A 16917-nucleotide genomic window follows, 5' to 3' on the forward strand; every position below is an offset into this window, starting at 1 on the left:
ACAGTACGTCAAACTAGTTGACACGGAGGAGGAGTCGCTCACTGTTCTGGGGGGTGGCAGATTCGGAAGGCTCTTCTGTGGGACGGGGGCAAGTTTGGACGCTTTTCCGTTGACCAGGACATCTGCTCTGTCATCTAGAATGTAAAAGTAACATGTAAGTGAATAGTCACACGAGCTTGCGTCCAATTTTAAAATAAACACTCAGTAAATGGATAAATAACCAGTCCATCATGTCCATCATCACTTTGGGATGTCCAGATGGTTTCACAGCAATGGGTGGAAACACAGACTCAAGTTCCACTGGGACCTGATCAGATCGGGGTGGTTTCACTTTGACTTTTGGGCATATTGTGTTTCTTGTCCTACTTTTTAAGATTGTTTTTGTGAAACAAAACAAACAAACAAAGCAGCATCAGATGCAACGAAAGTGGATTCATGAAAACAGAAAAATTATAAAGTAGTATACTACGCACAGGGATAAATTCTCTACTTGAAAAAAATTCTGTGATTTAGCAGGAGTGCAAACGATGAACTTGGTGGGGGAGCGCCGTCGTCTTCGGTCTCCTAATCGCTGCTGCGTTCGGGTTGTCCAAGTGGGTCAAACGTAACCGTGGACATGAGTTATTGCACCTCGCGCTCGTCGGGACCGAATTCAAGTGAAAAGCAGACGCGAGCTCCAGTCACAGACAACCCAAATCCCCCCCCACCACCATTTCCTGTCTCTTTCTTCATAGCTCCTCGCCATCTGTAGCTGCCTTGTTTTGTTTGGACTACAAGAAAGAATTTAGTTTGAGACTTTTTTTCTTCTTCTTTTTTTCCACCACCCTCCTTTTGTTGTTGAGTTATGTTTCATCAGAGAGACAGTTGCAATTGAGTCATGAGATTTGACGGTACTGAATAATTGATCAAAACCATATCAGTTACGAGGGAGTCACTGCGTTCTATTTAATTAGCTGGAGTTACGCGATGTTGTCAGCGTTTTCGTTGAGCATAATTACAGGAAGTAGTTAATAATCAGGGTGCACCGCAAGTCCATCGTAGTTCATCAAGTAGTAAAATATATGGGCCGGGTAATGAAGCAATTTTATCACAATTTTAGTCAAAAATCCAGTTGATCACTTACTGTAAATTCAATTTGTCAGGACAATTTTATTTATTTACATTTTTTTCCTGTAGTTCTTCAATGCAAGACTTGCAAAATGGCTGCAGGCATAAACAAACTGGTTTAAATTTTATTTTATTTTTTTACTTTTCAGACCCCATTAGCGGCTATTTGTCAAAGGACTCTCTCATATTGAGTCCATATTGCATGGAAAAGGCTAACTAGCCACCTACTAACACCAGGCTAACTTCGCCCCCCCCTCCCCCCCCCCAAAAAAAAGGAATCAGTGTGTTTCCTGAGCTGTAAAAAAACAGATGTTCATCCCTAATCCTACTGCCATGACAAACAACCTAACTTGTTTCATGTATTTCCCATAAAACAAGAATTCAAAATGTTTACCTTTTTCCTGTTTTTCCTTGCTACCGACGACGACTTTATTCATGTAGATATACTCCTCATCCCCACCTGTGTGAAGGCCACAAAGACATATATATCATTAACATAAAAAAAAACACAATAAAAAAAAAACAATTTGCGGTCAACAAACACAAGAAAGTAAAAGTAATGGCGCCCCTTTATACTTTGTGTTCCATCTCATTTTTGTACCAACCACAAACATTTTTAACAGTCCTGGAATATTTGTAATTAGAATATTTTTGGATGAATTTGACATTTTAGGAAATAGAAAAAAAAAATCTCCACTTTTTCTAATTAATGATAAATTGATTTGTGAATCATTACGTTAAACAATATACACACTTATTTTATCAATTAATATTTTAATGAATGCGATTAAATGAGCCACACAATTTATATACACAAGTTATATGAACTTTTTTTTAAATATTATTTTGATTAGAATCAACAATTTACAATAAGATGTGCATATACATTTAACATTTTTGCATCTATTTTTTAAATAGTTTATCTGTACTGAAATTAGTCATACAATTGTAAATGGGAATTATATTATCGTTCTATTATCTGATTTTTGTACCAGCCACTCACATTTTCAACAGTCCTGGAATATTTGTAATGAGAACATTTTAGTTGAATTTGACATTTTAGTAAATAAAAAAAGATTTTTTTTCTCCACCTTTTCTAATCATGAATTGATTTGTTGTGAATAATTACGTTGAACAATACTTATTTTATCAATTAATATTTTAATGAATGCAATTAAGTGATCAGCATAAAATAATTTATACATACAAATTGTATGAACTTTTTAAAAATTTTATTTTAATTGGAGTCAACAATTTCACATAAAATGTACTTATACATTTGACATTTTTGCATCTATTTTTAGTTTATCTGGACTGAAATTAGTCATACAATTGTAAATGGGAATTATATTATCATTCAATTGAAGCTTAGATACATATTTTATCTATCTCTTTATGAACAGACCCATCCATCAATCCATCCATCCATCCCCGTTTATCAAAATCTGTTAATACTTCAAACATTTGACTATGCACACGACGAGTATATCTTAATGCTGACGGCCCCAAAATTAGCATTTTGTAAGATAGTTTCATCATAGAGGAGTAATTACTGGGCGGGAGGATTTTGCTTTGACAATGTCCCGTACACATTTCTCTGAAAGGAAAAAAAACAAACAAAAAAAACAAAGCGTGCGGTTTCTTTTCGGCAGCCGGTCGCCGTGACTTTGCAAAGGAGAAGTTTTTCGAAATAAATTAATATTCGCTGACTCGGGATCGCACCATCAAAGAGAGCTTTGGGTGTTAGATTTCTTTGATATTGATATCTTGGGCGGTAACTAAAGAAAACAAAACAAACGAAAAAAAAAAAGGTTTTGCCTGTCTTGAGAGAGATGACGTGCTATTTATAAACTGCTGCTCAAAGGAAGTGAGCGTCCCCAGTGGATGAATGCGGCTTTTGGAATAATCATACAGCCGAGAGCCAGGAGAGGAAGTGTGGAGGAACAAGTCCAAGACCTGAACATGGAAAGGGAAGACTGTTCCATTTTGTTGGTGTCACAGAAGGAGCGAGGACTCACTCTTGACTTTTTCAACCCCAAATTCATCGTGAATGTCAAGGGACATTTCAGTTACTATCGAGTCCTCGGAGGGCCACATTACATTTATGGCTGAATTTTTTACGATAGTTACGCTGAGTTAATTTTTTTTTTCTTTTCAAGTTGCTTGGCGGGTTCAAGAATAGCCAACTAGCCTTTTTGCACAGTGACAAGCTGATCCTTGATTTTTGCATTTGTGCATAAAAATATTTGAAAGTCAATGATATTGTTCCGATTAGCTTTCTTAGTCGATCTCCGAGATGAGGCCCGACAAAATTTGTCAGGAACGACATAATTTCTTGGGAGTGTGTCATAATCCGTGACCAACCATTTGGCGCTCCGATAGCCATCTGACACCAAAATGATCTAGTGTTATTTTTTATTTTTTTTTTTTTTGGGTGGGGGTGGGGGGGAATTATCTTCCTTGTAGTGTGACACATCAACAACTGCTCCCCGACAGCCCACCTTGACGTTGACTAGTAGGATTCACTGGTCCAAAAAAAAAAAAAAAAAAGACTGAAAAGTGCATACACATCGATTGATTGAAGCCAGTTAGCCGCCATTTTGGTACTTCCAAAACGTGTGGCGGACACGGTTTACAGGTTGGATTATGGCGGGATTATTCCTCATGCCAGTTTGGCATGTAGATTTAAAACTGGTCGTGTGGGCTTGACATTTTTTCAGTTCTTGTAACATGAATGATTTTTAATTCGATTTGGTAAGCCAAAAAAGCCAGAGCGCGAACAGTGAACAACAACCGTAAACAACACTTTGTTCAAGTGAATTAAGATGATCAGAAAAATAAGAAAAATCTTTACAAAAAAATTTAAGTGTTAAATTAAGTCTTTCTAACTTACCTGTGGAATGTTTTCTCACAGCCACGAAACTGGCGATTAATGCATGCACATGTCTGCACGGTTGTTTTGGGAGTATCAAGATGGCAGATGGCGACTTCAGTTTTGGTAGCCAATGAGCCATCCAGTCTTTTTTTAATTTTTTTTAGATCAGCGGTAGACATACTTCCACGCTATTGTCAACATTTTCTTCACGAGCATGAACCAATGTTTACCTACGCTTTAGATTTGACAGAACGACGATATTTTCATGTAAAACCATTAGTGCTAGCGCTAGCTGACTAGGCTACATAGCATTTTGTTGTGTCCTTGTGAGTTGTATCATATTAAAAGTATGTGAGCATACATCAAGCAACCATGAAATGAACTTCTCCCAAGCATCGGCGATGACCACCACGCTTCTCCTCATTTTATTTTCCCCAGACACAATACAGCACATTTGCCCTGTGCGTTGTTGTTGCCGTCGCCACGGAAACCAGACTATCCTGGTCGCGATGACCGGTGAGACGGTTCGGCTTCTTCAGCGGTGTTTTGTTTGACAAGATAAAAGCCCGGCGATTGTAAACTGTGGGATCTGGTCGTTATGGAATGGTGTTGCCGGTATGCCTGAGACGGGGCAAGATTTTACAGCTGGAGTCTGACATGGTGCAATCGCAAAAAGACCACATTTGTCTCGTCGTCTGATCAAGGCGTAAGGTCACCATGAGCTCAAACAGGATTCCTTGAACTAATTCGCTTCCCGACTCGCAATCTGTCATGTGGCGTTTGTCATTGCAGGAAAGGCCTCGCCGGTCGGTTAGCCGCAAGTCATTCAAACTTGCTTCATCAGTTCTCCGCCTTATGTAATGTGCGGTCGCCGACTTTTATTTCCCACAAATTCGCTGCAAATTGTGAGTCAGCACTTGGCCATCTGACAGCCCGCTGCGCAGTTATTTTGCTATCTGCCTAACCACCGTGTAATTATTACACTCTCGAAAGGCCCTCGCCATCAGATACACTCGAGCTGACTGAAGCGTTGTTTGCGAAATTACCCGGGCATTTCATTGGAGAACATTTGTTTGCTTTTAACGCCGACACCGGCCAAGCTGAGTATATCTCCCGCCATCGCAGGGGTAATACACCGCTTGTTTATTTTCCTTGCTTATGGCGCAGACACTTAAACCATGAAACTGCTGGTGGGCTGATGTTATTTATGGGTGCTGGAAGACTGTTTCCATGCGAATTTTCAGGGTGTATTGTTTAAATGTGTTCTCACGAGAGTTGAGCTGGAAATTGTACTCGGGTTGAAGCAAGATGCCTGTTTGCTTGAAGTACAGCGTGTCCACAAAGTCTTTAAATAAACAAATTATAAAGAGACTTAATGGACAACCCTGAACAATGAACGAGACATCATCCTTCAGAAGGGAAAAAGTAGGGAAAGGAAACAGCACAGTATGGTGCAAGCATATTTCATTTTTTTGGACTTCCGTGTCGATAGAAAAATCTCCTGAGCTCGTAAAAAACCAGACCAGTTTGTTTCAATTTTTTTTATTGGCCTTAGTTTGCGAAACCTGCCGAACAGCAAGCAGCAACCCAATCACGACTACAGGAAGACCTCGTGAAAACTTGATTGGTGCATGGTTTTTTTATTTTTGGACTTGCCATCTGCATTCTCCCACGCAACAAGTTGCAGTCCCAAATGTGACAATGGAAAAACTTCAAAAAAAAAAAAAAACTCAACCAGTGCACGGCAATTTTTTTATTCGAATTCTGGCTAGTAACAAGTCAGAGCTCAACACTGACGATCGAAAAAAGGTGATTGGTGCATGGTATTTTTTTTCATTGGACTGGCCCTGGAAAATTTGCCTAGCAACACGTAGCGCCCCAATCATGACCATCGAAAAGCTTCAGAAAAATTTTTGCTTTTAAATTTTTTGGGGGGGACTTGCCCCTTCAAATTCTGCTTAGCAATAACCAGCTCCCCAATCCTACATTCTAAAAACTGCTTCCTAAGAACTTGAACGTTTCATGGCAATCTTTTTATTGGACTCCACACTGCTAATGCTGGCTAGCAACGAGCTGGAAAATGCCACCAAAAAAAAAAAAAAAAACACATCATGAAAGTGTTTTGGCGGCACGGTGGGTCAGCTGGTAAAGCGTAGGCCTCACAGTTCTGAATACCCGGGTCTGATCCCGGCCCCACCTGTGTGGAGTTTGCATGTTCTTGTGCCTGCGTGGGTTTCCTCCCACATCCCAAAAACATGCAACATTAATTGAACACTCTAAATTTCCCCTAGTGAGTGTGCCCTGCGATTGGCTGGCAACCAGTTCAGAATGTACCCCGCCTCCTGCCCACTGACAGCTGGGATAGGGTCCAGCATCCCCCACGACCCTCGTGAGGATAAGCGGCAAAAGAAAATGGATGTATGAAAGTGTTTTCGTGTTGTGCACCCGTACCGCTGGACGCGCTGTAGGACTGAAGAAGGTCGGCGAGCAGTCCCTTGTGGATGGTGGCGTTCCCACTCAGGGTCTCTTTGTCCAGGATGAGCAGGAAGTGGTGGAGCTCCATGAGGAGCTGGTCCAGCACTGCAAGCACAGACGGAACAAAGATGCTCAGCAAAGAATGAAAATAAACCAGCGAGGGAGGACTTTTGTCTGTTAGCGCTCGGACTTCGCGCCAGCGTTTTGCATGGGAGAGATCAACTTTTTCAGCCTGGACGCGCCTCCCCCGCATGTCCTCCGGGGTCAGGCCATGTGGGGAGCTCTTTGTGTGTGTCTGTGGGCCTCGTGAATAGCATCCAAAAGGGCCTCGGAGTGGGAATGGGGATGAAAGATGTTCTTTAAGGAGAACGTGGAGCTGGTACTCGTACTGTCTTTTTGTGTCAAAAGGCTGCAGTGTCAACATTTGTCAAACTCCGTCTCGAGCCCTCAATGACCTCCAAGGTAATTGTCACTGTCCAAAGAAAATCACGGACAGTGAACCTGTTCGTCCCAATCTCTGTTATAAAGAAACCATTCAAATCTTTATATATACCGTCATTTCCGGCTTATAAGCCGCGACTTTCTTTTCACGTGCTTTCTTCCCTGTGGTTTATGCGATTGATGCGGGTAATTTGTGCATTTTTTCCAACTGCCGCAAGGTGGCACTCGAGCGGAAAACGTAAGCGTGAGACCGAAAATATGCGCCGAGGAAGTGACTTTTACCGGTCCGGCACCGTTAGCGCTGCGCTAGCGTGTTACTGCCGTGTCTCAGTGATTTTTACCAGTATGTTTTTTTTGCTAGCGTTAAACTCTCTGTGTACCGTCTTTCTTCTGTAAATATCTCGTGTTTCAATTTGGGCACTTGCAGCTTTTACACGCCTGCGGCCTATCTATGTGGCAATTGGTATTTCCTTTACAAAAGTACTGAGTGAGGTTTATAACCAGGTGGGCTCTTTAGGCCTGGAATGACGGTAGTTTTAACCCTTCGCACACATTAAACAAATTAAAGGTGAAGTGTGCTTGCTTCAAACTTCTTAGTTGTCACCCCAAGTTGAAGTTTACTGCAAAACAAACAAAAAAAAAGAAAATTAAAACAAATTTCAGTTCCCCATATTGCCAGCCCTTTTAGAGGGTATTGACTGATCTTTCATACCCACAAATTGTGTTTGATGACAATACAAATGCTTACCGTAAGTAAACCGTATTTTCTGCACTATAAGGCGCACCGTCAACGAATGGCCCGTTTTAAATCATTTTTCATATATAAGGCGCATAGAATAGACGCTACAGTAGAGCCTGGGGTTACGTTATGCATCCATTAGATGGAGCTGGACTTAAGGCTCAATATTGATCTCTCTCTCTCTCTCTCTCTCTCTCTCTCTCTATATATATATATATATATATATATATATATATATATATATATATATATATATATATATATATATGGCGTACCGTCTGCCTTATAGTGCGGAAAATAGGGGAGTCTTTCACCCCCAAAAAAAGTTTTTCTTACTTTTTTGCTCTTTTGTGATCATAAAAAGAACTCGAGCGAACCCCGACCGTTCACAAGTCACTGTTTGCAAGCTGCCCTGCTCACAATTTCTGTCTGTGCATTACATATTTGTATAAAACCCCAAAACCCGGTAAACATTTAGTCATCTAGGGGACTACTTCAAAATTCAAAGTAAAGGCAAAAGAGAGAGAGAGAGAGAGAGAGAGAGAGAGAGAGAGAAGCGACATCCTTTAATAAACCAACTCTGCGGTTCCCCGAGGGGCTCTGGTCTTAAGAACCTCAAAGGACGGTCTCGCTCTTAAAAGTGTCCGTCTCCTCTCGTGGCTCTCCCGGCTCACCGTAAGCGCTTAACTGAGTCTTCAAAGTCGGAAAAGCGGAGGATGCTTTTGCGACACAAGTTGTCCGATGCCGAGGAGCTTTACATGTTGCACGTGATGATATTTTTGTTGTTGTTTGTTTTTTTTTTCATTCCCCTCCCAACAGCTGGACCGCTTTTAACGACTCCTACTCACGCTGGGTCAACTTGTGCCGAGGGGCCCCGCATACAGCAGAAAAACACTCTGAAGCCTTTTTTCACACAGGGAGAGCACAAAGAAGGCGGAAGGTTTGAAGGCCTTTGCCTTTAAAAATCAGGGGTTGGAAAAGTATGGCCCGCGGGCTACTTACAGCCTGCTTTGTTCTTTAAATTGGCCCACCCACCAAGCATTAAAGTCCTGTTATACGGTGAACCCCCGCATATTTGTGCATAAAAAAACAGAACATTCTTATTTGAGGAATGAACTCCTGAAAGATTGCTGTCCTTCCAAGGTGCTCCTGCCTCCGCGATCAAAACCCCCGTCGAATTGAGTCACGTCGTGATTTCAGAAGACTTTTGCTTTCACATCGGTCACTTTTGTTTGTTTGCAGAGAGGTTGACTCGGATGAACTTCTTGGGTGCGGTGGGGGGGGGGGGGGGGGCCTGGGAAACAGAGAGTCAGCTGACAGGACGCGGCGCTCTGCGGCCGACGTTCTCCGCTGCGGCCGGACCCCCACCACTCGCCCCTTCGCCGAGCGCCCTCTTTGGTATGTGCATGTAAATTTGACTGGAGGCTGCAATGTGAAACGTTGTAAACAGGAAGTGGAATAATGCGATCAATTAAGATTTATACGCAGCTCAAGCGTGCACCATGGTGGGGGGTTTATCTGACTGGAGCCTGAGGTTGTACTTCCTGTTTTGATTCATTAACAACATTCAATAAACCACTTTATTTATACTGATTTGCCTCAAGCCGAAGGCATCTACTGCCGATTTGGACCATAAGATTAATTATTCAATCTCGAGTTTACAAAACAGTTTTGAACTTATTTTTAATGATGATAATTTTCCTCAAAAACAAACCCCAAAAACAAAAAAAATCCACTTCCTCTTCATGTTGGAAAATATTAATGAAAAATTCATGGGCTCCACGCGAGGAAAATCACAGCGCGCTCTCTGTTTGATTTTGGATTAGGTCCCATTTTGCGTTTTTGATATGTACTGTACCGATGTCGAAGAAATTGATCAAGGCCATAACGCAAGAAAGGGGCGTTAAAATCGTGACCTCGGTGAAGCGTGCTAAAAAGATGACAGACTGCGAAGAAAATAAAGTTCAGTAAAAGTAAATGATAAAATGTTGTTTTCTCGGGGGCCAAAAACTCCATTCATCCATTTACTTAGCCGCTTATCCTCACAAGGGTCGCAGGGAGTGCTGGAGCCTATCCCAGCTGTCAACGGGCAGGAGGCGGGGTACACCCTGAATTAGTTGCCATCCAACCACAGGGCAGATTGAGACAGACGCATTCATAATCACACCTAGGGGCAATTTAAAGTGTCCAATTAATGTTGCATGTTTTTGCGATGTGGGAGGAAACAGGAGTGCCCACCCGGAGAAAAGCCACACAGGCACGGGGAGAACATGCAAACTCCACACAGGCGGGTCCGGGATTGAACCCGGAACCTCGGAAGTGTGAGGCCAAGGCTTTACCAGCTGAATCCACCGTGCCGCCCAGGCCAGAAAGTATTGATTGCATTTGCATTCATTTCAATGGGGGAAGTTGATGTTGATTTGAAATATGAATTATTTGAGTGAAACTGGGGGAGTTTTCAAGCCTAGCAATGTATTTTGAAGAAAAAAAAAAAAAAGTCAACAATAATAACAAGCCGAAGTGAGTCATACTTGACAATATTTCAGTTACCTTAGTCCAAAAGAAGGAAAACAGCAGCAACCCCAATATCCCCGACGCAGATATCCACCTAAACCCATTTTCTTGTCTTCTATTTTAATAGTTTAAACCCTTTAATAATCCAAAAACACTTAATTCTCATTTTGTAGATTTTGGGGACGCACACTAAATAATATCCCCGTGAAGGCTTGTAAGTAGTGTTGGAAATGTGCCGTCAATCTTGATCAGTGAAAATCGGTATGGCAAATACGGTAAATCATTTTCAGTATAATTTTGGGGAAATCAGCTTCCTCCATTGTAGGATGTTTTTGTGGTTTGTCGACGTCAAACATGAGGGGAGGGGGTTCAAGTCAGCACGGTGATGCAACAAAGTCCGCCGACATGCAAGATGCTTCGGTGAGGACCTTCGCCGCGCCGAGGTGGCTTTTCGGACACTTCCAAAATGTCCTCTCGGGATGAATCACACGTATTTTGGGATGCGGCGCGCAGATGTGGAAAATAGCAGCAGATGTGCTCACATGGCGCTTTTCACATCTGGACTTGCCACACAGACTCTTCTATTTTTTTTCTCGACCTCTCAGTATGTCTGCTTTCCTTTATTAGTTGGGCCTTGCACTAGAATTTAGGAGGAACATGTACAAAACAATCAACCCTGCAAAAAAGGATGTGCTTTAATGTTAAGCGTAATTGTATTTAGATTTATTTTCCCACTACAGTATGTAGAAGAGATAAATATTGTATAAATATTAATAATACATTTATTTGAAAAAAATGTTTATTTTCAGCCATGTAAAAAAAAATTCCCTCACTGTCTGACATGAAATCGTAAAAAAATGTTTTTCCTGTTTTAGGACAATTAGGATTAGGACAATAGTTTTTTTGCTGAGTGCCAGAATATTTTATTTTTAATATATATGTAATAGTTGAAAACAGTGCCAATGTTTTTCAGCAATACTATATTATTTTATATTTTTGTTTTAAAATTTCCACCAAATGATTCAATTTTTTGACTGTGCTGTTACTTTTTGGACAAAATCCTACAAAATTGTCATAAAAATGCGATTCCACCCCCTCTTTGCAAAAATCTGAAAATTAGATGGTCCGTCTTAAATTTAACAAAGTTATAGCTCAGGAACCAACGTTAATCCCTCAAAATATGTCTAGATTTTCATTTTTTGTACAATCTGCTACTAAATTGCCTTCAAACAGGCATGTCATTATGTGAGAGATGTTACACTTTGGTAATCTTTGGTATTTTCAACAATATCACTGTAACATTATGTGTGTAAGATGCTACAATAATTTGATAGGGAGCGCTCTTAGGTTACAATTTTATCTTTTTTTTTTTTTTGCATTAAAATGATGACCAAAGTGAGTGTCAACATCATTTTCGACTTCAAGTGTCTGCAAATGAAACAGAAAAAGTTCCCAAATTTAAAAAGGGAAGCAGAATTGAAACTTAACCCTGGCATTGTATCCGTCCGTCCCCCATCAATGTGCTTCTGTTGATAATCTCCCAAGAAGAAGTTTATAGTTTATATTTGACTCATTCCGGTGACCCGAAGGCGCCTCGCGTCTTGTTTGTTCCTGTCTGGCTTGAAAAACTGGCTTGGATGGAGGCCTTTGGTGGAAAGTTTAAACACTTACTTGACCGCCATTGTTTGTTTGGCAAAAGACACGGCTCCGTCCTAGCGGGGTTTCTGGGGACGTGTCGAAAGTCATCCGCGATTCTGTCATTTGCGTCCAATTCATTTGCATATCAATCGCGTCTCAAAGTCACTCCTGCCCAATTCCCGTTTTTATATTTTAAGATCGAGGTTTCTCATCCGAGACTTCAATTTTCAGCATGGAAACTTTTAGTCAAATAATCATAAGCTGCAGTAGAGTGAAAGTGAGTCATCTCTCGCATCAACTTTTTCTTCTCTCCCCGCACCTTTGGCATGTGGGTTCTAATCTAAAAATCCAGATTAAAATGTATGAAAATTTATCACGATTCACCCGGCCGGAAATCCAATCTATAAAAACAGATGAACTGCAAATCCTCAAAATATATATACATAATACTTATAATCAGCATTTGTAGGCGCGCGGCATCACAATGGAAGGGAATAATAGCAGTTTGTGAAAGACGCCCGTGTATAATGCTCATGTGCAGCGAGGACGTGGTGATTACAATAAAGCCGCAAGTCAAAAGTAGCGTCTAAATCTTCTCACTTGAGCAAATAATAGTAACATTGTAATTTCAGTGTAGTTGTTCCAAATCGCGTTGCTCCTTCTCCGCTTCTTTCCCGCAGTGTTTTTTTTTCCTCTTTCCCCTCAACGCATCATCCAAAAATATGCAGCACACGTTCGCTGTCGCGGTTGGAGTTTGCGGCATCCTCCTACGAGCCGTTTGCAATTTTAGGACTCGTGTATGTAACCTAAATACTGTATTGATTATCTGTACAGTGCAATGCAGTGCAGCGGTGCTCAATAACCCATAAACATACTGTAAACATTGTCAAATAATACTCCTCAAAACTTGGCTTCTGGATTGGATCCCATTCGATTAAGTTTACCAAATGATTTGGCCACTGAGATATCAAGCATAGTGACGATATCAATCAAATTTTATTTTATTTTATCGCACCAAATGCGTTTCGCTTTTTATTTGACTTTGCATGAGCGTGTGAAAGCGAGCGAGCGTGGCAACGAGAGTGGTTGTATTGTTTTACGTGCCTGTGGGACCGCGAAAAAAAAAAAAAAAGCCATCACTGCTGTCAATGAGAAAAGTGGCCATCGTGACCACAAAACAGGATCCGTGTGACATCCTGCGACGCGCAAACCGCTTGAAGTTATTTCGCGTGTGAAAAAGGTGTCGTTGAAATTAGAACGAGCTGAAAGTAGGTTTCCGCTGACGTCTACTTTGACTGGCCGAGCGGGTAGCGAAAGGGTTAACGCCTGTCTCAAAAGAGCCCCTTTTACAGGCGAAGACTAGAAGCAGCCCCTGACAAATAAAAACTAACTAGCAACATTGCCCCCCCCCCCCCCCCTCGTCCCCATCTACATAAATGGCCTTTTGCGCACTGATCATCAGGTTGATGACCGGCCGTCGGGGGCCCGCGGGGAGCCAGTGCACGCCTTCAAAAGAATACCCGGTGAGAAACGACGCAAGATGCGAGCTTCTGTTGCCAGTAAACTAGCAGGAGCCCCACGCCCCTCCCGCCCAACCCCCTGCCAGGGTCCGGGAAGACCGTCTTCCTTTTCATCATTTTTTTTATGGAGCGCTCCAGCTTCCCCCAAATTACCTGTGCTTCCCCCCCCCCCCCCAACCCCCGTTGGGGCGTTGACACACTTTCAAGTGAGGCTTAATGCCTTGGCCTACTTTACAGAGTTTATCTTACTGTCACGTATCTGCAACTTATAAGTCTCAAGTCTTAACCTTAGCTAGTCCCGAGTTATTGCTGCAAAAAATCAAGCAAATCGAGTCGTTACGTGGGTTCAGGAAGTCACGAATCAACTCGTACACTCTTGCTTGGTCATATATCTGTACTTAGCTGTAATAACACATTTCCAATCACATGTTTTAATGAGTCCAAATCAAATCTCTAATCTTTTACAGTGGTGCCTTGAGATACAAATCTAATTTGTTCCGTGACCACACGTACCGTGCAAAAGAATCAAATCGTATTTTCCCGTTCGAATTGATATGTTCCACCAACCCCCTCCTCGAAAAACCCCAATTCAAATGTAATATGCTTTTTAATAAGAAAAATATTACTGTATAAAATTGTACTTTATAACAACAAATGGTAATTAAATCGAGTTAAAATAACATTTCGTGCTTCTCGATTTAATTGCAGCACCGTCTGGTATCCGGAACTTGACCACCAGGGGGCATTATAATGCAGTCATGCAGGCACAAACAAAAGACGAGTTTCACAACTGCCGGGAGTGACTCAGTAAGCTGTGATTGTTTATTGCGGGGAATGAAGAATACATTTCCGTGAGTATTGACTGTCTACATGAGTTGATGCACCGTTTCTTTTCAAATATTTCTCGCCTTAAGCTCGGAGTCCCAAATGGAGGCTATTTGTATCATTTGTTAGCAACTTAGCGAGGCCAACTGAAGCCAAACCTACAAATTGTATAATTCTGTTTTTATTAGTTTGGCAGGAAACCTCAACTACGAGTGGCAATAAACAGCTTTAGGCCTCTTTTTTTATGAATGAATTTATTTATTCATAACTTCATACGTGGAAAGTGGAAAGTCCAAAAATACCAGGGTGCAGTCTCAATGAATGGGGCGATCATTGCCAGTGGCTTCTAAAATACCCAGAGTCCCTCCTTAATTTATTAATTTATTTTTAAGGAAAAATTATTTTTAAACAAAACAATTTTTAAAAATGTGAATTTTTATTTTTACTATTTCAAGTATTTTAACTCATTTTTCTTTACTTTGAAGAATAATTTCTCTATTTTAAACATCAAATGTAGCTTCTGAGTTCCAAAATTTGACGACCATGTTGATCTTATTTTTGCAGTCCTGCTCTGCATTAAATGGAAATAAAAATAATAATAATAATAATTGGGGAAAACGGGGCCATCTGCAGGATGCGGTGAAACTTTACCCTCATCATCGGCGATTGACAAAAGTGGCAAAAATGTTATTTTTCCCCCACCCACTGAGTATGCAGAGTTAATTCTTTGCTATGAAAAGTGCTGATGCCCCCCCCCAAAAAAAATGAAAAGAAAAAAATGGTGTTGCAGGTGGATGTGTGAGAAGGAGAGCGCCCTTTCCCTCCCCTGCACTGAAACCTGCAGGTTTCGAGAAGCAACCCACCAATCCGTCGTCCCGAACAATGCGCAGCCTTGTCATCTCACCACCCGCTTGCCACCCCCCCCCCTCCTCCGCTCCCCTCGCCCCTCTCCTCCCCCAGAATGTTTACCAGGTTTCACTGACCGTTGAGGAAAAAGGAAAAAAAAAATGTTTTTCAACCTCAACTGTTATTTCAATCCATGACTCAGAGCGCACTTTCATTTTCCTGCACTTAGCATGACCTCGCGTCCGTCACTTGTTTTACTCGGCAACAAGTGACGCTCGTTGCCAACTTTAAGGCCAGCGTATCCTATCAAGCATGTTATTATAGGGGGCCTGGGGGGACGTCCTTGTGATTGGCAGGTCGTGACCACAGTAAATCTATTATATTATAATGTAATATCTTGCAATGCTCACATTATTATCTTGAAAAATATTCACACGCGAGTCAGGGTGGGTAAGCGCTATTGATCTGGCCCGGCGTGCAAATTTTGCTTAGCGACTCTCATAAAGAGCCCACAGATGCTCATACTCGATCATCAAGTTCCCCTTAGACAACCCCGTCCTCCATTAATGAAAAAACATGAAAGAAATGAAAAAAACATGAAGGATTTGGCCTCTTCCGACACTGCCCCATTGACACGCGCGCACGCAGCGAGTGGGAGTAAACACAGTTGAAGTCACTTTTGTCTCTTTCAAAGCTTCCCAGTCCTGGTCCGGTTTGACTGCTGGACATTGTTCTGGACCGGTCGAGGGAGGAAAAGGGAAACCGGTGCGTCCATCAAAAACGACCCCCTCCACCCATCGCTCCAAACAACTTTCTGCAATCGTGTCCCCCGTTGCGGAGACTTCAGTTTTCCATCAGCGAATCAGGCCGATAGGGAAGTGAAACGCGGCGTAAAAACTGCCGGCCTTGCTCATCCCGAATGGGCAAATAATAACCACGGGAATGCGAGGAATGCGTCCGGAACAATGTTAGCGCTATTGGAATTGATCGCTGGCCAAAAAGTTCAAACAACTTTGCGGGGCATTTTACTTTAGTGGGGGGAAAAGAAAGAAAACAAAGAAGAAAAAAAAAGTATGTAAGTGGGGAAAAAAAAGACAAAAATGCTCAAAGAAGCAAAATTTTGCATCATACCACAGGAATAAATTGCCAGGATAGTTCATATTTCTACAAAAATAAAACATAGACGCTGTTCCTTTTGAGCTGAAAGACTCTTGCGGTGTTTTTCCAAAAGTATATTATTGAATATTTATTTATTTTTGCTTTTTTTTTCCTAAAAATTGTTTCTTATCCATCGCAAAGCACAATGCACTGGGACTAGGCCCCGCCCACCACAAATAGTGTTAAATAGATTTTGGTCTTTTTTTTTGGGGGGGGGGAGTCTCTACTGAAGTTGTAATTTCCACCATATTTACGGAACTGCTTCACGTAAATTCGTCAATAGTTGTACATTCAAATATTTAATTGCCACTATTTTATCACGGCAGCACGACGGGTGCAGCTGCAGAGCGTCGACCTCACAGTTCTGAGGACCGGGGTTCAAATCCCGGCCCCGCCTGTGTGGAGTTTGCACGTTTTTCCCCGTGCCTCCGTGGGTTTTCTTTGGGCACTCCGGTTTCCTTCTCACATCCCAAAAACATGCATCAATTGGAGACTAAATTGCCCCGAGATGTGATTGTGAATGCAGCTGTTTGTCTCAATGTGCCCTGCGATTGGCTGGCAACCAGTTCAAGGTGTACCCCGCCTCCCGCCAGCACTCCTGAGGCACTCGTGAGGATAAGCGGCTCAGAAAATGGATGGATGGACAAAGGTTGGTTATTTTACACGTAGCGTGGTGCCTTGAGATAGGAGCCGTCGACCGGGCAATTATTTTTGCTCTTGACTTATGAGTCCAAACTTGATACAAGTGCCGTATGGTGAGGTCAATTCGTGTCACTTTA

At 41.8% G+C, this 16917-nt stretch overlaps 1 protein-coding gene across 1 annotated transcript in view; it reads right to left on the reverse strand.

Moving 5' to 3' along the window:
- Positions 1-16917, reverse strand: part of afap1l2 (actin filament associated protein 1-like 2) — a 31232-nt gene that overhangs the window by 13506 nt on the left and 809 nt on the right. The window contains exons 2-4 of the mRNA XM_061810870.1: positions 6434-6562; positions 1502-1567; positions 43-134 (exon numbers count right to left, since the gene is read on the reverse strand). Of these exons, the coding sequence (XP_061666854.1) occupies positions 43-134; positions 1502-1567; positions 6434-6562 (287 nt within the window). The remainder of the gene's footprint in view (positions 1-42; positions 135-1501; positions 1568-6433; positions 6563-16917) is intronic.

This window comes from Syngnathoides biaculeatus, chromosome 22, assembly GCF_019802595.1.
Source record: "Syngnathoides biaculeatus isolate LvHL_M chromosome 22, ASM1980259v1, whole genome shotgun sequence".
NCBI classification, from domain to species: Eukaryota; Metazoa; Chordata; class Actinopteri; order Syngnathiformes; family Syngnathidae; genus Syngnathoides; species Syngnathoides biaculeatus.